Below are 22,358 nucleotides of genomic sequence, written 5' to 3'. Positions count from 1 at the left end.
TGGCTCTGCCTCTGGAATTTGGTACCTTCCAACTGATAAAACCAAATCAAACCTAGTCATAAATCACTTCTATAAAACTAGGTTCCCCAGAATGTGGGATCTTGGGAGTGCCTGAAGGCACTCTTGGAGGTGTTGTGACATGACTTTCCTTCGGCAGCCACAAAAAGCAAAGTGGAGAACATTATTTGAATAATGCAAAATTATAGAGTCATTTCAGAAAAGAGTTTGGCAGTTCTCTTCACACGCACTTCCCATATGACCCAGTAGTCCCACTCCCAGGAATTTACCCAAATGAATTAAAAATATATAGGCACACAAAAATCCTCTATGCAAATGTTTACAGTAGCTTTATTTATAATCACCAAAAACTTGGAAACAACCTAGATGTCCTTCTTCAGATGAATGAGTTAAAAAAAAAAACCACACACACAGAAAACACTGTAGTGCATTCATAAGATTAAGTACTACTCAGCAAGAAAAAAGGAATGAACCATTGACTCACACATGTATGAATCTGAAATTTATTTTTTTTAACAAAGCCAGACCAAAAAAGGCTAGACATTGTATGATTCCATTTACATGACATTCTGATAAAAGGAAAGCAGAGATAGAATGCAGATCAATAGTTGCCAGAGGATGGGGGACAGAGTTTGAGTTCAAAGAGGCGGAACAAAGGAATTTGGGGGGGTGACATAACTGTTCTGTTTGGTACTGTGGTGATGGATGTATGACTCTTTGCCTTTGTCAAGAACTGCACACCCCAATGAGTGGATTTTACTGTGCGTAAAGTAAATTGCTCTTATACATTTTTGAAATCACAATAATGGGTTCATGGACTTTGTCCCCGTTTTGTTTTGAAAGGATTTTTTAAACAAAGCTTTGAGATTGACAGCAATAATGGAAGAACTGTTAACTAGAATATTTCAAAAATAGAAGCATTACTTCTATATGTGGACATTCCACAATACAAGTATGATAAGGTCAGCTAATTGGAGGACATGATTTGCATTATGTATCCACCACTGCTTTAAGTTTCGTATTTTTTATACAATTATATTTATGAAATGTCTTTAATATTGAAACTCCTGTAGTAAGTATCATTGTTTTTGAGAGACTATCACTTCGCCCTTTACTAAGAATTCTTTTTATAGTACAGTTTTTAAAAAACAAGAGGTTTCCTTGGACTGCAACTACTATACCATAGCAGAAGAGGCTGCACAAGTATGAGAAGATAAAATGCTACTCCTCCTAGGACTGAGATCTAGCACCAATCTATAGATTAAAATTAAACGGGAGATTTACAATGTTTTGTTAGTTTCAGGTGTAAAGCAAAGTGACTCAGTTATTTTTATATATATATATATATATAATTCATATGTATATAATATATATATACATATGTATATGTATATATACAGATTCTTTTCCATTATAGGTTATTGCAAGATACTGAGTATAGTTCTCTATGCTATATAGTAGGTCCTTGTTATCTATCTATTTTATATATAGTGGTGTCTTATCAGTTAATCCCATACTCCTAATTTCTCTCTCCCCCCAGTCCCCTTTGGTAATCATAAGTTTGTTTTCTATGTCTGTGAGTCTATTTCTGTTTTGTAAATAAGTTAATTTGTATCATTTTTTTAGATTCCACATATTATATTTCAATAAAAACTTTAAAAAATTAAGTGGGAGAGAATAATACCATTCCGAAGCACTTGAACCATTGATAAGATATTCATTTTCACTGCTCTCAAATCATCATCTCAAAAAATTTACAGAAGATGAAGAAAGTTAGAAATCACTCTTGCAATTTCACACCATTATAAATAGAACATTATCTTCATTTGAAAAACTGTAACTACTCTGTAGGCCACTATTTTTCTTCTGAGAGTCCCCATCCAAATGTACAAATGTACCCACCTGGTGGTTCAGGTATGGTTTCCAAGGTGGATGTGCTGGAGTCATAATATGTAAAAGACTTTCTTTTAATGACACGAGCAGATTCTTGTGATCCATACTGGTCAACCATTACAACATTAACTCGACCCTAGGAATTTCCAAAAGGGATGGAGAAGATGACATTTCAATTTGGTGACAAAGATATATAAAACAACAAGAAACTGGCAGAACACAAACTTTGATGCGTTTCACTTCATTTCTAAGATTGTTTCAATAAATTGAATACCTAACACAAAACCATCATGAAACACGTACTTGAAAAAAATTGCTGGAAGATAACAACAAAAAAAGATTATGGGTGCCACATGCTATCCAACGTCAAAACTCAGAAGAGAAATACAGTATAGATGTGCTAAAAGCACAAGCATAAGAAAACTGTGTGCCAACCAAAGGCCGTGGCTATATATATATATATGCACTGCAGAGGTGCTGGTAGCATGCCGGTTCAGAGAAGTGGGAAGGCTGTAGGAGAACTACCCCCACTAATGCGGCCATTTTTCTAGAGGTCCTGCATGTACAGGCTAGGCTTAGAGAAAGGAGAGGATGATTGGGGGGCTGTTTAACCACTTCATGTTTTTTACACAAATTAAAGTTGAAAGTATTAGTAGCAAAAGTACCTTTAATATATAGTAGCAGAGAGATGGAAGTGGCCCTGGGGAGCTTCTAGTGCAACTTCCCCATTTGATAGTGTCAAAGAGGAGAAGGTCATACAGCAAGTTAGGAGCAGAGTGAGTGATATAATCCAGTGACTTCAAATTCAGCACCACTCTCCCTAACCCTAGTACCTCACTTTAAGCCATTTTTTACTTTAAACCATATACATTATATTCCCATTTAGTGATGCACTTCCATTTCCGTAACAACTGGATCCTTTCTGAATAGGCTGGGGCTCACTGCTCATATGAAATTTAAGTAACTGGTTTATCAGTGAAATCTTGTACATCTCTGCCAAAAAATTGTTTGTTTGTGTGTTTGTTTGGGACTGGATTAAGACATAGACTCGTGCTCATTTTTCCTTAAGGAAGCTGTTTGTTGGAGCACTTTCATCCAGATCAAATCCCAGCATTTGAACTTCAGGAAATTGTGCAACTTCACTGTTCAAGTACATTGTGTTTTGTACTCTTCAAGATAAGCAATATGTTTCTGGGGATGTGGCAATCTTTTCATTATTTAGAAAGATATTCTGCTGGGGTGGTATTCATTGAGATAGGATATGACCTCTCTTTCTGTGTCTTCTTGCTTCTGCTCTTTATCATAGCCATATGTCAATTTAATCACTAGCTCCTTGCTTCCTGGATGATTTTCAATAGAAATGTATATACTTGGGTGTTAAGATGTCCATTTTTGTGCATTCATAATTTTTAGCCCATCAATATAAATGCAGTGAGCTTAAATGATCTCAACTGATGGAATCATGTGCAGTAATAGAAAATGGCTTGGGAAAAAACAACGCAAAGAAACTATTTTGAAAGCTAAAAGATTCCAGTTTAAAATACAATTTAGGACGAAGGCCTGAAGATAGTCTTTCAAGAGAGGCAGCTAGAAGCTAAAAAGAAAGATGAAATGAACATGCATACATGGGGGCAGGAAGGCAATCGATAAGCTTTTACAAGTTCAAGAGGAGTTTTGGATTCACTTTTACTCCATAACAGTTTCCATGAACAATACACTAAAGGATTTTAAAGAGAAGCATGGCCTTTGAGGCTAGACACAGAGCAGGCTTCCAAGGCAGCCTCCAATACCTGATGCTCTTGTGACCTAGAAGGGAGTGTACATTGTGGGGGTGGCACTCCGGAAGTATGTCCCCCAATTTTCACATTTTCCCCTTGATTAGCTTAATGTCAAAAGTGTTCTGCCTAATTTTTAAGAGATGCTTGCATTTTACTTTTTGGAAAAAAAAAAGTGCCATAGGGCTTCCAGTCAAGATGACAGATTGAATAGCCATGGGGAAAACCCTAGGTAAAATAGAATAAAATTTTACAAATGCACTCCTTTAAAAAAAAAGGACAGAAATAAATTAAAAGTCATAGGAATGATCAAAAGCACGATGAATAAGCTCTAGAGAGTAGAGGTCTACTGGACAACATTGTACCTATAGTCAACAATAATGTATACTTAAAATTTGTTAAGAGGGTATATCTCATGTTATGACTCTTACGGCAATAAAATAAATTTTCTTTAAAAATAGGGTAAAAAAAATTCTCTCTGGAGAATTCCCTGGTGGTCCAGTGGTTAGGACCCGATGCTTTCACTGCCAAGGGCCTGGGATCAATTCCTGGTCGGGGAACTAGGATCCCACAGGCCACACAGTGTGGCAAAATAAATAAATAAATAAAATAAAACTAAGCCAAAGCAAGATAAAAATAAATTTTAAAAATTCTCTCTGGATCCCACCACTTCTCCACCTACTGCTCTGTTTATGTGATTCCCTTGAGAGCAAAACTTCTCAAAGGGAAGTCCTCAACATCTCCAATTCCACTATCTTCTCTTAAACCTACTCAATCAGATGTTATCTCCCTGCCCCCATCTATACTCCATCAAAACTTTTCTCCGAGTCAGCAATGGCTTCCAGGTCCTAAATCTAATGGTCACTTCTGAGTCATCAACCTACCTAATCTATCAGCAGTGTTTGGCACTGTCATCATTCCCTCCTCCTGGAAATACTTTCTTCACTTGGCTTACCTCTTACCTCACTGGTCTCTCCCTCTCAAGTCTCAAGGCTGTCCTTCTCTTCTCTCTGATCTCTTAACGTTGGGGGTGCTCCAAGCTTAGTCCTTCGTCCTTATCTATATCTTTACTTCCTCCCTTGGTCACTTCATCCAAGTTTTTAGCTTTAAGACCCATCCATGTTGATGATTCCCATATCCTTATCTCCAGGCCAGCTCTGCATTTCCAATTAACTATGTAGTAGGCTTCTCAAACATTTTCAAAACTGAGACCCTGTATTACACCTCCCAACAAACACTCCTAAGCCTGCAAATTCTTCCCACTGTTTTCAAAGTTAATGCAATACCATCCTTCCAGTTGCTCAGGTCAAGCACCTTAAAGTCATCCCTAACTTCTCTCTCTCTCACACACATTTCATCCGATGTCAGCAAATCCAAGGGCTCTATCTTCAAAATATATCTACAAAGAGACCACTTCTCACAATTTCCACTGTTACTACCCTGGTGCAAGCCATCATCATCATCTCTCACTTGGACTGCTGAGACAACCTCCTAACTAGGCTCCCAGTTTCCACTCTTGCCTCTGCTCCCCACAGCCTATTCTCAACATAGTGACTCTTTTTAATAAACCAAACATATCACATCATTCTGCTCATAACTCTCCAATGGCTCCCGATTTCATTTAGAGTAAAATCCAAAATCCATACAATGCCTTCCAAGGCCCTACTTGACCCAACTGCCATGACATCTCTGACTTCATCCGTACCTACTCTCACTTTTGCTCACTCTGCTCCAGCTATTCCTCTAAATACCAGGCACGCTTCCACCTCAAGGCCTTGCACTGGTTTTCCCTCTTCTTGAATTTTCCTCCAGATATCTTCATGGCTAGCTTTCTCACCTCCTTCAATCTTTGCTCATACTTAACACTGCACTCCCCCATCTGTTGCATTTCCAATCCTTTGCTTCCTACTCTACTTTCTTCAATAGCTCTTCTCACCTTCTAATATATGATTTGTTTATTTACTATACTTATCTTGTTTATCTAAGTCTATCTCCTCCTGTTGGAATGTAAGCTCCTCTAGAACAGGAATTTTTCAGTTTTGTTAACTGATGTATCTACTCCCCTCACCTAAAACAGTGTATGTTACAAAGTAGGTGTTGAATAAATATTTGGTCAATGAATTAATAAATGAATCTAAAATGGCCTTTAAAACTAGGTATGTTTAAAATGCTCAAAAATATAAAGAAAAGGAAGTCATGAAACAAAGAATAGGACAATATGAGAAAACAAAGAGCTTTGATTTGAAGGCAGATGCTTCACTGTGTAGGAAGAGCATAGATATTGGGACCAGACAGGCCTTGGTTTTAATCTGGGCTCTGCCACTTATTATGTAACTTTGGGCAAGTTTTTCAATAGCAAGAATCCAAGATTCACCATCTGTAAAACTGGAATAATAACGCCTTGTAGAGTTACTGTGGGGGTCAAGCACCTGGTCCAATGCTTGACACGTAAGTCCTCAATAAAACTTAATCCTAAGTACCATGTCACGCCCCCCACTCCGGACACCCCTAGATTGAGTTAGGGCTGACCTTCTTAGACCACTTTCTGGATACAATAAGTATCTGTTGAATGAACACATGATTAAGTGCTTAGCACACAGTAGGTGTAAAATCAATGGCAGATGCTTTCATGATTGCTCCCTAACTCAGGTTTGTCCTGTCCTCCTCATTAACACATAATCAGCTTGGGCAGAGTGCTTCTGAGTCTGATATATACTATGGCTCTCCTGCCCCACCCAGCCCCTGGTACATGCTCAAAGCCAGCTCCTTCTAAAGAACAGTCTACCAGCTCCAGGCACAATGGATTTGAGTGAAAAAGCAACCTGATAATGTACAAGCTCCAATTTTGCCACAATGCCTGCGTAGTGCAACACAGTCCAGGAACAACAGATCTCTAGGGATGGATGACAGAATGTCAGAAGCTGGCAACACAAGTCACCTAAACTCATCATTTAAAATAAAGTATTTGGGACAGAGTCAATTAGGAAGAATTTGCTTTGGATTGGCATTGATGCTACTACTTAAAGCCACTGCTGTTCAAATGGTGAGGTGGTGGTTTTGTGGAAAGAACTTTGTTCTCAATACATCGCCTTGTTCTCAACTCCTTGCCAGTTAACAGCTGTTCTCAACAGAACATGCCTTTTTGATTACAGCATTGTCCATAGTAACAGCTGACAGATCAAAATATGATGATCCCTGGCAGGGGCCAGTGTATGCTTTGTGTGGTTTTCCTCATGTTTCTTTTGCTTAGGTTTAGTTGAGATCCTTGAATCTCTGGATTTATAGCTTTTATCAAACATGGACAATTCTCTGGCCATTATTATTTCAAATATTTCTGTACTTCCCTCTACACTTCGGAGACTCCATTTACACATATATTTGGCCACTTGAAGAGTTTCTAACAGCTAATTGATGCTCTTTTCTTTTTTCTTGTTCTTTTAAAACTTTTTTCTCTTTGTGTTTAATTTTGGAGAATTTCTATTGCTTTGTCTTTAAATCCTCCAATCTACTAAATCTGCAATGTTTAATCTGCCATCAGTCCCATCTGGTGTTGTTTTCATTGCTCAAATTTCAACTTGAGATTTTCCCCCATCTTCCACGTCCCTACTTAAAATTCTGAACATACGTAACACATATGTTAATATTCCTGTCCACTAATTCTAAAACCTGTGTTTGATCTGCGTGAGTTCCTATCGATTGGGCTTTCTCTTCAAGAAGAGTTACACATTACTATTGCTTTTTTTGAATGCCTGGTAATCTTTGACTGAATGCCAAATATTGTTAATTTTACCTTCTGGGGGTATTGGATAATTTTGCATCCTATAAACATTCTTCATCTTTGTTCTGGAATGTAGTTAAATTACTTGATTTGATCCCTTTGGTCTTGCCTTAATGATGTGATAGTCAGAACCAGAGCAATAGTTAGCCTAGGGTTAATTTTTCCCTATAACTAAGGCAAGACCTTTCGTTTCCCATCTCTTAAGAGTCCCTGTCCTTTATTGCCTGATGTCCATTATCTTGAAAACTGTTATTTCATATATTTTTGTCTTTTATTTTTGGCTGTTTTGGGCAGGAAAGTCAATCTAGTCCTGTCACTCCATCTTGATTGGAAACAGAAGTCCCTCAATTCCATAGTATATTGTACAGTTACTGAAATGATTAAATTTGGGACTGTACATAGGTAGAATTTAGTGATAAGTGAAAGCCAAAGGGAATGGAGTATTAGGCAAGCTATCATTATAACTAAGTAAAAAACAGATGTGATGGTAGACTGATACTGAATGGAAATTAGCAAAATTAAATAGCAACTATGCCATTGTGATAAGATTATGAATTTTTTTTAAAAAACTTACCTTTCAATGTTAAAATTACTTAGGTTTTATAAATTTTATAAAGTGAGAATTTTTTTAATCCAACTTTCCTCAGAACATTAAGTTGAAGGAATGGATTCTTCACACATAGCACACTACAGATCCTGGGTAAATATTTGTTGACTGACTGATTGAAGTCTGGCTGTCAGCTGTGTAGATGTCAGATTGATGGCCAGAGCTATATGGATGCCTTGGCCTTTTTTCCTAGCATAGCTGAAAATTAGTTTGTGTGTAAACAGAGCACTGCTCTATTTAAATTAACCTTCTTCTACCTCATTTCCTCACTGTTTCCTAATGTCTTGAACAGAATGCTAGGTTAAGCAGAGGTACGTCTCCAGAAGGGAGAAAGTTTTATCTACACAGAAGTAGCTTGTTCAATGAGCAAGAGTTGGAAAATACAATAGAAAAATCAGCACTTCATATTGAAAATATGTGTTCACAGCATCTCCATGTTACAGAAGAACTTAAATACCTGCATAGTCCACGGAACATGAAAATCCTTTCAAGCAAAATCACATGGAAGCCTGAAAACCAAAGTGAGAGTCTACACATCCAACCTGTTGATACTGTTCTTGAAATCCCTTTACCAGACATTTAAAGAGTGCTATAAAAATAATAGAGTGCTTTAACATACAGTATTCATTTGTGCATCTAATATTTATTATGAGCACCTACTATGTGTGGCCAGCCCTGTTCAAGGTATTTGGTGATATGCTGATGAACAAGAGTACCCTTGCTCTCACAGAAGTTTCATTCTATTGCATGAATACAGACAATATATTAACAAATGAGGTTCCTTTGAGCATTATCATATATCTTTATGAGGTAGCCTGGCAGAGATTATCACCACTCCCATTTTACAGATAATGAAACTGAGGCTCCCCATGGTAAAATAACATTCCCCCAGTCACATAATTGGTAAATGGCTGAATCAGGAATTGAACCCTTATCTTCTGATGTCTAGGTCGTCTTTTCTCTCTGTAGTACTGTCACCACCGCAGCGAACCAGCCTAGCAGATATGTTACATGCACCCATGGAGTGACAGGTAAGGTGAGACTATCCATTGGGAAGGTTTCCTAGGATGCTTTTTCTGTTCTTCTATATCTGTTTTTCTTGCAGTTTGATCTTATCTCCCAGACTAGAATTTAGATCATTGAAGGCAGAACCAGGTGTCATATTTCTATTAATGTGTATCCCTATAGGATTCTCTAGATGAACGTCTGGTGAATGGATAATTGGATGATACATTTAATGGCTTAAGAAAAAGATGGAGGCAGGACTTCCCTGGTGGTGCAGTGGTTAAGAATACGCCTGCCAATGCAGGGGACATGGGTTTGAGCCCTGGTCCAGGAAGATCCCACATGTCGTGGAGCAACTAGGCCCATGCGCCACAATTACTGAGCCTGCGCTCTAGAGCCCGCGAGCCACAACTACTGAGCCCACGTGCCACAACTACTGAAGCTCGCGTGCCTAGAGCCCGTGCTCCACAACAGGAGAAGCCACCGCAATGAGAAGCCCGAGCACAACCACAAAGAGTAGCCTTGGCTCGCCACAACTAGAGAAAGCCCGTGCACAGCAACGAAGACCCAACACAGCCAAAAATAAATAAATAGATAAGTTTATAAAAAAGAAAAGGAAAGGATGGAGGACAATCCAGATTAATTAGGAATTGGGTTCTGCCCATAATGGGCAGATGACTCTGCCATCTCATGATTCTACTCATATAGCCTACAGTAGCAGGCAGGTCACTAACCTCTCATTTCGAAATGCACTCACAAGTCAAAAAGACCTTGAACAATGTCTGACATAGAGCACAGCTTAATTCTTTTTAAAGCTACTACAGGGATCATTCTAAGCATGGCCATTACTGGCTCCCAATAAGAAATGGCTACAAAAAGGCAACTGTGTAACACTGCTCAAGTGCTATGCCCATATGGGATATTTCTTGAAATTAAAACCTATGTAGGACAAGGGAAGCTGAATTTGCCGCCCCAAATTATGCCTCCTTGGCATAAGGATTATTTTGAGCTGGTTATGTTTAAGAAACAGCAGACAGAGGAGAAGCTCTAAAAACCAACAGAAGTTACTCTACTGTAAGAGATACTTCCATTTGTAAGTGTGTCTTCCTCTTTGCACCGGGAAGAAAGGGATGAGTTGAAATTTCTAGGAGCTCTTATCAATGCAGAAAGCCAGGACTCAAATCTGCATAACAAGCTTCCCCACAAATGACTCCCCGCCCCCAACATCTTCTTTTATCTTTAGCTGAAAATGGCCTTTAAGCTGGTAGCTTGAGCCATTTTGGAGAGTTATGCAGTATTCCGGGGTCTCTCCCACGTATACAAGGAGATGTACATGTTATTAAACATCTGTTTGTTTTTCTCCTGTTAATCCTGTCTTTTTATTACAGGGGCATCTCAGCCAAGAACCTAGAAGTGTAGAGGGAAATTTGTTTTCTTCCCCCACCTGGGCAACACACATTAACAAAAGAATCAACATTATGGGAATAAGGGTCCAAGCGTTTACTCTATGTACTCAGTGCACGTACTTCTGAGGCAGGAGCATCAGGTTCAGCATGCAGAAGTTCCATTCCAGAGCTGCTTCTTTGGCCTTGAACACTTCTATAAATAAGTGAAAAGACAGATGGTAAACACATCTCACTTGCCATTTAAATCTAAATTCTCTATAATACAATAAAAATGAGGGTCTGTTAAAGAGAAAAACCATAGGCCCCAAATGGCATTGCTTGCGCTAAAGTCCATGATACCAAACCCAGATTTAATACCTACCTAACTTTAGTTTCAACCTTTACCACAAATGTAATCTTAATTGCAGTCTGGAATTTCCTGGTCAGCACCAATTAAGTAATCTGTCACATGGGTCCTCTCTATCCCCCAAGGGAAGAAGAGGCAACCTGCAGGATTAAACCCTTGACATTACTCTTCTCCCCCAAAAGATGTCCTGGCCTAAAAATAATCCTTTCTTTTCTTTTGCTAATAACTCCCTGGCCCCACCCCTCTTCCTATAAAAACCTTCCATTCTGTACAACCCCTTGGAGCACTCTTCCCGTTGCTAGATGGGACGCTGCCCAATTCATGAATCACCTAATAAAGCCAATTCGATTTTCAAATTTACTCAGTTAAATTTTGGTTTTTAACAGTTCAAATAAGAAAAAAAAATCTATTTTTCTTAATACATAACATCATCAATCTTTGACGTGTCACTTTTCCTACAGAGAAAGTTGTTCTGCACCGTATCTATAATAAAGTAAATCATCTGGACCCTCATTAGAATGAAGTTTTTTTTTTTGAAGTTTTGAACTTTATTTCTTTATTTTTTATACAGCAGGTTCTTCTTAGTTATCTATTTTATACATATTAGTGTATATATGTCAATCCCAATCTCCCAATTCATCCCACCACCAACCCCCCAGCCACCTTCCCCCCTTGGTGTCCATACGTTTGTTCTCTACATCTGTGTCTCTATTTCTGCCTTGCAAACCAGTTCATCTGTACCGTTTTTCTACATTCCACATATATGTGTTAATATACAATATTTTTCTCTTTCTGACTTACTTCACTCTGTATGACAGACTCTAGCTCCATCCACCTCACTGCAAATAACTCAATTTCGTTCCTTTTCATGGCTGAGTAATATTCCATTGTATACATGTACCACATCTTCTTTATCCATTCATCCTATGATGGACACTTAGGTTGCTTCCATGTCCTGGCTATTGTAAATAGAGCTGCAGTGAACATTGTGGTACATGACTCTTTTTGAATTATGGTTTTGTCAGGGTATATGCCCAGTAGTGGGATTGCTGGGTCGTATGGTAGTTATCTTTGACTTTTCCCTCTTTCTCAACTCTCTTCTGATTTGTATGAAAGTTTGTTATTACTTTCTGTCTGCCTTTTCTACCTGGTGTATTTCTTGAAGGTGGTGTGCTTCCTTTGAACCTCTTGTATCCCCAGCACCTACCACAGTGAAGAGCATTTACTAGGTGTTTTCATGAATATCTGCTGAGTGCATAAAGGAATAAACAAACTGACCAGTTAGTTCATTAAAATATTTGCACATTCCTCATCCCAGGCCTGCGCAGCTTGACACAATTATTTTCAAGGACCAGCTGAGGCTTCCATCTGTTCCTTAAGAGCAATTAAATGACTCCATATTGACTTCTAAATACTAAATATCTTTATGCCTGAGATAAACAGCATGTGAATGAATGTCTAATATGGTATCCACTAACTACATGTGGCTAAATTAAAATCAAAATTAAATAAAATTTAAAATTTAGTTTTTCAGTCACAGCAGACATATTTTAAGTGCTCCATAGCTACATGTGGCCAGTGGCTACTGTATTAAACAGAACAGATTAAAGAGCATTTCTGTCATCAAAAAATGTTCTATTGAACAGTGTTATATCAAAGGATGCAGTGGGTGTTACTGGACAAGACGCTAACTTTGACAAGAAAACATTATGAAGCAATTAGGTTTTGCTTTAAATCCACTGGCTTGAATACTGAAAATATAAAATAAAGAAAAGCAAAGTTTTCCAAATTCTTCCATGAATTTACATTTCATACTCCTCTATATGTCAATATAGACGGCAAATATTTGACTTAAAATCAGAATGTACAAATAACCAATAAACACATACATTGTTAATGAAAAGTATTGAGGAGTCTTTCATACGTAACCAGTCTATGCATGTATAAAATAGAGGGTTTGCAGTCACATCCATTGCTGGTCTTTGGTTAGGGATGGATACAAACAGAACTTTCCTTTTACAAATTGCATCAGTTAATTTTCAAAAAGAAAGAAAACGATCAAAGAACACTTTCCTAGCTATATTTACATGAAAAGAACAGTTTCTAATTTTACGAAGAAAAGTACCTCTGTCTCATTATGTAAAATCTCAAAATGTTACTCTTAAATTGGGCCCTTAATGTTTTTTACTCTTTTTGAATCTTTCCCCAAGGTTTGATATTCATTGGTTAAGTAGTCAACGCTGCTGAATTACTTTAATGGAAGGTTGTTCTTGGCTCAGAAAAGCATCTACTTCTACTTGCTATATAAATGAAACTGTAAATATGAAAAAGACGCCCCAATGAATACTGTCCTTTCATACGTCAATGAGGCACAAACTAAGGTGTGTTTTGAACAGTTGTGGCACAGAGTCAGGAAACTGATGACAGTAAAAATATAATCCTAAATGTCTCTGCTTGTTTAATTTACAGCCGAGATGATCTAATCTGAAGCGATGGAAGAAAGGAAAACCAGATTTCCATTTCTTGGTTACAGGCTGTGACCAAAGTTTAAGGAGCTAATTTTTAAGATAATTCTAACCAAAGCTACTCCATAGGCTCACAGAGGAAACCCACTACCACCCCATGTCTGAAATGTGACATCTTGAGTCATGTTGTAGGTATCCTTTTTTCCTTCAGGCCCAACTGCATCTCAGCCATCTCTGGCAACTGCATTAGTACTAGCATCTCCGGAGCCTACCTGTCCCCAAGAGTCACTATGCACTTAAGTGGTTCCTTAGGGATCATGCCTGAAATGGCCTCCTGTTTTCCCCAGCCCCCACCATTGTGCCTAGTATGTCAGAGTTGCCATGGAAGATGGAGAGAATTTGGGGGTCACACACACTTGGGCTCAAACTTCAGCTCTGACACTTCCTAGCTGTGAGACCTAGAGCAAGCCTCAACTTCCCTGAGCCCCAGTTTCCCAGTGCTTAAAGTGAGACTCATAATACACACCTTGTAGGTGTCTTGTAAAGATAAAATAGTGTTTGGAAAAAAGTGCTTGGTAATCTGTACCGTCCAACATGAGCCTCTCAAACGCCCTCATTAGCCATTCTCCCTTTGATCGCTCCATTCCTCTAAGTTTCTTCTCCACTTAAATATATGATTTAAGATGTATAAGACTGTAATTTGCTTCAAAATGTTTCTTTTACGATTTTAATTCTCTTCTCGAGAAAATGTGTTCCTCAGAGATGAATTCTGCATGTGCTATCATTTATTCCTTCAGAGCCAAGAAGGAGACTCTCCAGTGCTCATGTAAGCAGACTGGGATCAAGAGTTGATATTGCTATCCACCACCTAGACCAGTACTCTCCTTTGGGCAGGGATGGAGGGATGAAGAGGGGTGTTTTATGGCTACAGGGCTCTGCATACAATTCATTCTTGTCAATAACCCCTGAATGAATGTACAAACTGATCCCCCCTATTGAAAAATAACTACTCTGCTTTTTAAATATTTCTTCTCTTTCAATATAGCTTCTTTCAGTAAAGAAATCATTGGAAAATGTCATCTTAATAGACTTAGATGATCTGAAGACTGAACTAGTTTATTTCAGGAACCTTATCCAAAGGCAGATAGGCAAAGGAGATGATTTTGATCAGTTCAGAAAATCAGTAACTTGAAGTGAGTGCTCATCCATCACCTTCAGTTATCGTAAGGTAACTGTTAACTAACCCTGCTCCTTACCCACCACCAATCTCACCTCTGACTGGCAGGGGAGATACCATCATTTACTGAGTTCCTATCATGTGGTAGGTATCTTACACATATTATCTTTTTGGATCCTAAAGTAAGTCAGTGGTATGTGTTTTGTTTTAATTCCCACTTTACAGATGAGGAAAATAAAGCTCCATAAGGTGAATAATGTATAAGGTCTGTAAAAAATTAATAAACAGAAAGGTCATTTAGGTAGAGTTGGGAGACAAGAAGGGGGCGCACTCACACCCTGTGACAACAGAGCACAACAGGAAGAAGACTCCTTTTATTTCCTGGCAAGGACTCAACCAAAGAAAAGCCATGGACTCTTTGTTTACTGTAGCCCCCCCCAACTCCCTTTTCCCCTCTATAAAAGGGTTCTCCTTCCCTTGCCGTGCAGGGGTTTCTAAGTGGCTAGCCATAGTTGCAGACTCCAAATTGCAATTCTCTGCTGATCCCAAACAAATGCATCTTTGCTGGAGAAACATCTGGCTGTCTAGTTGTCTCAGGTCAACTTTGCTTGCCCTTGCAGGGACCAGAGAATACTCACAACGGCTCCAGGACTGGTGAGCAAGCCGGTGTGGTACCTACACTGAGCCCATTGTTGTTCACTGTTTTTCTCACCAACCCTGGAGTTTGAAGGTATGTCTTTCTCCTGGATCTGGGTTCACACCCTCTTTGCGTCTGAAGCTCTCCAGGCTTTATTCGGTATCTATATTAAGGTTTCATTTTTCTGGTAAAGGCCTTGTTCTGTATACGGGTATTCATTTGGCACTTAGGTCTGATCTTGAGATCAGATCGCTTCAACCAGAGCTGGATGAAAATGCTTTTGGCCCAATTCCATCAGGAAGGGGCTGCTTCAAATAAAACTGTGCCAGTTCAGCCTTCAGCCTACTCCTTTGAAAGGGCTGTCTTCTGGAGACTGGCTTTTAAAAGAACCTTCAGCGTGGCTCCTGCAAAACCAAGCTATTTCCTTAAGATTGGCTGGGATTCGCTTGCAAGCTGTATGCATTGAGCCATTTGTGCTGTAAGCTGTTTAAGCTGTTTGAAAACTGTTCTTCACAGGAAAAACCTCTAGGAAATGGGTCCCAGTTATCTAAGTATTTTGTGGGCACCCCCCGCTGACAGGGACTCTGGCCCGTTTTATGTTGAAAAACATTTGGTCCTTCCTCATGCACATTTCTAACTAAATGCACTGACCTGACCAAAGGCAATTTAGAATATCCATGGCCATGACGGGGAACTTTTGAAATCCCCACACTTAATTTCCTTAAAACTGAATTGGACTATAGTAGCTCAAAACTTTTCCAGGACTGAGTGGAATGCTGACTTCGATTGGTATTTTGAGGCTTCCCAATATTATTAGGAGTCTAAAATTGCCTCTCTGCAAAATAAGATTTTAAGATTAACTGAGGCAAACAAAGGATTATGGACAGATCAAATGGCTCCCTAAACCTCAGACTCTTCTTCCTTGGCTTCTTTGTCTTAGGTTCTGCCTTGGCACCATCTTGTCTCTCTCCCTCACTTCCTCATAGCCTCACTTCCAGCACCATCTTCCTCCTTCCCTTCTACGCCACCTATGCCTCCTCTACACCTTCAAATCTCCCATACGAATTCTCCCACCAAACTTTCCCTTTTCTCTGAAACTCTCTCCACTCTCTTCTCCTCTGAACTTGTCAGGACCTGTCCCTTTGAAGTTAAGCCTTCTGAGGATACAAAGGCTTAAACCATTTATTTCTCATATTCCTTGGACTAAAGCGGAACTGCAAGCCATAGTCAAAGGCTTTCCCAAAGTAACCAAAGATCCTCACAGATTTTCTGAAGAATTTAATATAGTCATTCAAACTTATCAACGTGGTTTCTCTGCTTACATGAGCTAGTTCATATGTTTGTCTGTGAAGGCCAGGCCCAGCACTAGATGAAAACCACTAATGGGGAAAATCCTGAAAGGTCTCTAGAATTACAATGGGGAGACCAACCCACTGACTTACTATATGATCAGGCTCAGGCAATCACTAGGCAACTTTGTGAGCAATTCCCAGGGCTTTGCTAAAGCCTGTTTATTGGAACAAAATTCAGGCTTGAACACAAAAATACAACAAACCTGTTCATGAATATTATAACTGACTTCAGATTATTAAAAACAAATTCTGGTCTTCCTTCAGATGTCGATTCCACCTGGGTAGCTTTTAATTCTATGTTTATCAATGGACTGAACTGAGACATTTTCCTTCTAGTAAAAAGGACCAGGATGGAATGCAAAACTATGTCCACTCCAGATTTAATTAATCTGGCAAACCAGCTCTCTCACACTCTAGATAAGTCACCTAAAAGGAAGGCCACCAAAATTCTTAATCTTCAACTCAAGTAAATAAAGGCCGCTAAATGAAACCAAAACCCTCCCAGTTTCTGCTATTGCTGCAAAGGGCCAGGACATTGGAAAACAGATTGTTACAAATTTAAGCATTTTAGGCACCTTTAGCCCTCTAACCAGCCTTTTCAATGCTCTCCTAACCCCCAGTGATGGGCTCTGAGGAACTACAGGGGCTCTTCCTAATCCCATTAAGAGGGAGGCCTTTGGGACTGCCCTGGTGGCGCAGTGGTTGAGAGTTCGCCTGCCGATGCAGGGGACACGGGTTTGTGCCCCAGTCCGGGAGGATCCCACGTGCTGCGGAGTGGCTGGGCCCGTGAGCCATGGCCGCTGAGCCTGCGCATCCGGAGCCTGTGCTCTGCAACGGGAGAGGCCACAACAGTGAGAGGCCCACGTACTGCACAAAAAAAAAAAAAAAAAGGGAGGCCTTTCAATCATCTTTGAGAACTATTTCTCCAGATGTGGAGTGAATCTCTTCCAGTCCTAATTGACACTGGAGCCACACTGTCAGTGCTCAACTCCACTGCTGTAAAACAGCCCCTGCTTCAGAGTACTAAAACAATTCAAATAGGGGCATCTCTAATGAACCTCAAGAGGTTCCTGTCTCTGAATTTATTCCCTTTTGTTTAGGCCCTTTGAGAGATGTATACTCTTTTCTCCTGAGTTCCTCTGCTCCTGTCCATTTACTAGGCTGAGACTTCTTAGGGAAGTATCATGCTAGAATTTCTGTCTCACAAAAGGGGGAAATAATTCTAGAAATTGACAGCAGTCATCAAAGTAACTCACCAGATGAATTACGTGACCCTTTGGCATCTTTTATTTTTCATCTCTGATGATAATAAAATAGATTCTGGAAACACTGATCATTTATCCCTCTTGAATCAGCTACCACTTTCTTTATGGGTAAAATCTCCACCTGATGTTAGCAAAATTCACAGCACACCTCCCATCAAAATTAAAATAGACCCCTCAAAACCTCTTCTCAGAATTAACCAATATCCTATAAGTAAAGAATTCCATGAAGGCATAGAGACCATAATAGAAGCTTACAAGGCTCAAGGCCTCATTATTATCCCTTGTTCTAGCCCCTGGAACACTCCCATTTTACCAGTGAGAAAACTTAAGGGCTGAGGGTGGAGGTTTGTCCAGGATCTCCCAGCAATAAACTACACTGTTATCCCTTGACACCCTGTTGTTCCTAAGCCTCATACATTACTAACATACATTCCTACCAGAAGTAAATTCTTTACTATAATCGATTTATGCAGTGTATTCTTTAGTGTTCCAGTTGATGAAGCTAGCCGATACCTTTTTGCCTTCACTGGGAAAGAGAAACAATTCACCCGGACAGTAACACCTCAGGGTTTCACTGAGAGTCCTTATTTCTCACAGATCCTGAAGGCTGACCTGGATGATATGAATTTCCTTAGAGGATCTACTTCATTGCACTACGTGGATGATTTGCTTCTTTATTCTCCTTCTCAAGCCTCCTCACAGGAAGACGCCATCCACTTGTAAAGCTTTTAGCCTTAAAGGTACATAAGGTGCCAGAGAAAAATTACAGTTTGCCCAGTTTGATATCAGAACAAGGGTCACACCTAGATCCAGCTAGACTTCATGGTGTCCTAAGCTTCCTCAAACCCCAAACTAAGCACCAACTGTGAGGTTTTCACAGGCTGGTCGGTTATTGCCGAAATTGAATTCCAGATTTCTCTCTTACGGTCAAACCTCTGGATGTTTTACTAAACAGTAACAACCCCGACACAATTTTATGGGATGAACTGGATGGCACAGCCTTCAAAGCCTTAGAGTCTGATGAATCCACCTGCCCTTGGGCATCCCAATTACCAGATCCCCTTTTTTCCTTGTTTTACATGAAAAGGAAGGGAATGCCCTTGGGGAACTCACCCCCAAAACATGGGATGACCATTAACCCACAGCAAGTGGACCCTGAGTCACAGGGATACACCCCTTGCCTTAGAGCCATCACAGTCACTGCAATACTTTTACCTGTCAGTTTAGCTATTATTAAGATTCCGGGGCTTTTTCTGAACTTGACTCTCTGGAAGCTAAGAGAAATCAGCTTGCTGATATTTCTGCAAGGACTGCTGCCGTTCAAGGGACCAACAGCAGCCAAACCTCTGTCATGGTTCAAAGGGATATTTTCCCAAATGATAATTTAGAAAAACTGGCTAGAGAAGCCCCAAAATTGGCCTCAGAAAAGGAAAGACAAGATTGGAAATTCAACAGTTGTTGGTTTGATAAAAAGAGAAAGCTCTGGGTTTGGACCAAATAATGACCCAGTCCTACTGGAGACTCTAAAATTCCCACTTCTCACCACTGTACATGGATTAAATAACTGGTCTAATAACAAAATGATAAGTCTTCATGCACCAATGTTGGTGGAGAAACATCAATAAGGTCACAAAAAGTGCCTACACCTCACTTATCCCACTTGTTCTAAGTCCAACCCAGGGAAGTCTGTTCGTACTGCTCCTGGACATTTTAAACTGCCTAACGGACCATTCGAGGTCTGGCAAATGGATTTCACACAACTTTCTCCATCTGATGGATATAAACATGTTTTAGGCATGGTCTGTATGTTTTCACACTGGACTAAAGCCTTCCCTTGAAGATAGGCTACTCCTATCTCAGTGGCGTATGTTCTTTTGGAAAAGATTATCCTTACCTGGAAAACTCCTCTTGAACTTCATAGTGATTGGAGAACCCATTTTACTGGCCAGGTGCTTTGACAAGTCTGTGCTGTTTGGCTGGTTTTACAACACTTTCACTGTGCTTACCACCTTCCATCTTTTGGTTTAGTCCAATGCACTAATAGCATTATTAAGACTCAATTGGCAAAATATGCAGAGGCTCTCTAAATACCTTGGCCACAAGCACTGCTGCTGGTCTTTCTAAATCTCACATCCATCCCTTTTGGAAATATAAACTCTCACCCTTTGAGATAGTCACAGGACACCCAATGCACTTGGCTCTTGCTTCTTCTAACTCACAATGGATAAAAGGAGAGAGATTCCAAAATTGCAAAGGCCTAGTTGTTTCCATTAAAAATATCCATGTTTTGTTCAAGCAATCGTTTTACCATGCACCTTTGGGAAATGAAGATCTTAAGCGTTATACTTTGCAATGTGGAGATTTTATCTATTAGAAAAGACAACTCCAGAAGAACTTTCTTCAGCCTTGCTGGAAAGGCCTCTATGAAGTACTGCTAACCAACCCTTGTGCCACCAGACTGAAAGGAACAGACTCTTGGATTCACGTGACACACCTAAAGAAAACATCAAACCCTGACTGAACGTGCACATCATCTGGTGACCTGAAAGTAAAGATTTACCAGAACTGAAGTATACAACATCTGATGTCACAGCTTTCCCAAGATATCCAGACCAGGCCTGTTGGAAATTTGTTGCCAAACCTTTGATGATGGCATAAGGCTTTGGATGATCTTCAATATCTATGATCTTGATAACATATGGACTTCAGATAAAAAGCGTCTGAGAGTTCTCCCTCTTACCCATCTTTATTACTCAAATGTTAATAGGTTTAACATTACTAATAAATTAATGTGTCCACTCTGTGCACTTTCCCTCTGACGTGAGACACTACACCCAGGAAAGGTCCTTCCTGACGTTGAGGGACAAAAAGTAGCTGAAACTAAAAAAAATGACTCTTGATCAGCAATGCTTTCAGAGAATGTAAAAACTTAATAAACAGAAGTCTCAGTTAAATAGAACTGGGAGACCAGAAAGGAGACCTGTCATGCCCTGTGACAATAACAGAGCCTAACAGGAAGAGAAAGACTCCTTTTATTTCCTGGCACGGACTCAGCCAATGAGAAGCCATGGACTATGTTTACTATGGCCTCCCAACTTCCTTTTCCTCTCTAGAAATGTGCTCCCCTTTCCTTGATATGCAGGGACTTGCATGTGGCTAGTCATGGTTGCAGACCCTGAATTGCAATTCAGTGCTGATCCCAAATAAACACATCTTTGCTGGAGAAGCATCTGGCAGTCTATTTGTTTTAGATCAACACAAGGATATAGTCATTGAATATACTCAATAATGTAGTCATTGCATATAATTGAGAATAACATTCATATGAAAAAATACAAATTATTTGAATATATAAGGGCCCAGCCTGTGAGCCAAAACTGGCAGCAGCTTGGTTTTGTACGAGGTAAGAATGATGTTTACTTTTTAAAAAGGTTGTAAAACAAACAAAGAATATGCTATAGAGACTTTATGTAGTCTATAAAGCCTAAAATATTTACTATCTGGTCCCTTTCAGAAAAATGTTTTCAATCTTTGAAATACCATCTGGAAGAGTATTTCTTAAGACATGCTTTTTGATGAATCAATAAATTTGGGTAAATTTTTTACATTGGTCATTCTATGGATTATTTTTGGATAAATTAATTTTTGGCAATTTGGCCACTGGACAAATTGACCATTTAGCAGAAAGCTTTTTAAGAACGTGTTTTTGACGAATTCACCTGGAGCTGGTCATGACTTCTCCCAAATGAAAGACACTGAATAAACATATCACAATTTCAAAAAACACAAGTAGGTAAAAGATTTCTTTCCCCCCCAATGACTATGGAAGCCAGTGAAAAACTCAAGAGTCCCATCAAAGAAGCCCCGTCTATTCTCACTTGGGAAAGATCTTGAAGGATCTGAAATTGTTAAAGATTATAGTTTCCTGCTAACAAACAGACAACAAATCTACCCTCCCTTTAAAAAAAAAAACATTTTAGCATTTGAATATATAAACACTTTCTGAGTGGCTGCTTCCGGAAATATTTTTAGATTAAATGATCATTTTCAGTCTCAAAAAGTTTTTCTTTCTTTCTTTTTTTGATGGGAGGGGCAAAATATGATATTTTATTCAGATATTCTGAATAGAAGGAGTGTATTATCTGAATCTACCAGACTCTTCTTCAGTAGAGAAATTCATACTGTTCACTATCAGATATTAAAGGCTCTGGCAGCTTTTAGGTTCAAGCTCTGGCAAAAAGAATATGCATTTTCTGACCCATTACTCCAGGGTCAAAAAGGGTAGAGCAGGAGAATGTTTGGTGTGTGTGTGTGTGTGTGTGTGTGTGTGTGTGTGTTGGGGGATAGGCAGAAAATGAAATAAGATGGCTTGGGAAATACTCGGCTCTTCTCTCAGACTCCCTACTATGAGCACCACATCCCTCACTGCTCCCTGACCAAAAAGTGCAGAGAGGATTGGTGCCCATTAGAGGATGACATCAGGTCTGCAAGCCAAATGTACTTTACCAATAGCACCTTCTATTCTTCCTGCTCAAGCCATGGACATAGATTCCTGAGGCTTTAAAAATCGTACTGTTTGTGTGTGCTGATACATATCTGATCCGAAGCTAATATATCTAAGCTGATATATAACT

At 39.4% G+C, this 22,358-nt stretch overlaps 1 protein-coding gene across 1 annotated transcript in view; it reads right to left on the bottom strand.

Annotated features, from left to right (window-relative positions):
- Positions 1-22,358, bottom strand: part of PASD1 (PAS domain containing repressor 1) — a 52,478-nt gene that overhangs the window by 13,357 nt on the left and 16,763 nt on the right. Inside the window, exons 4-5 of the mRNA XM_033413584.2 lie at positions 10,603-10,675; positions 1,921-2,047 (exon numbers count right to left, since the gene is read on the bottom strand). Coding sequence (XP_033269475.2) covers positions 1,921-2,047; positions 10,603-10,675 — 200 coding nt within the window. The remainder of the gene's footprint in view (positions 1-1,920; positions 2,048-10,602; positions 10,676-22,358) is intronic.

Source organism: Orcinus orca, chromosome X (assembly GCF_937001465.1).
Source record: "Orcinus orca chromosome X, mOrcOrc1.1, whole genome shotgun sequence".
Lineage (NCBI taxonomy): Eukaryota > Metazoa > Chordata > Mammalia > Artiodactyla > Delphinidae > Orcinus > Orcinus orca.
Note: the sequence above shows the minus strand (reverse complement) of the source record. Positions and strands in the feature narration are given on the sequence as shown.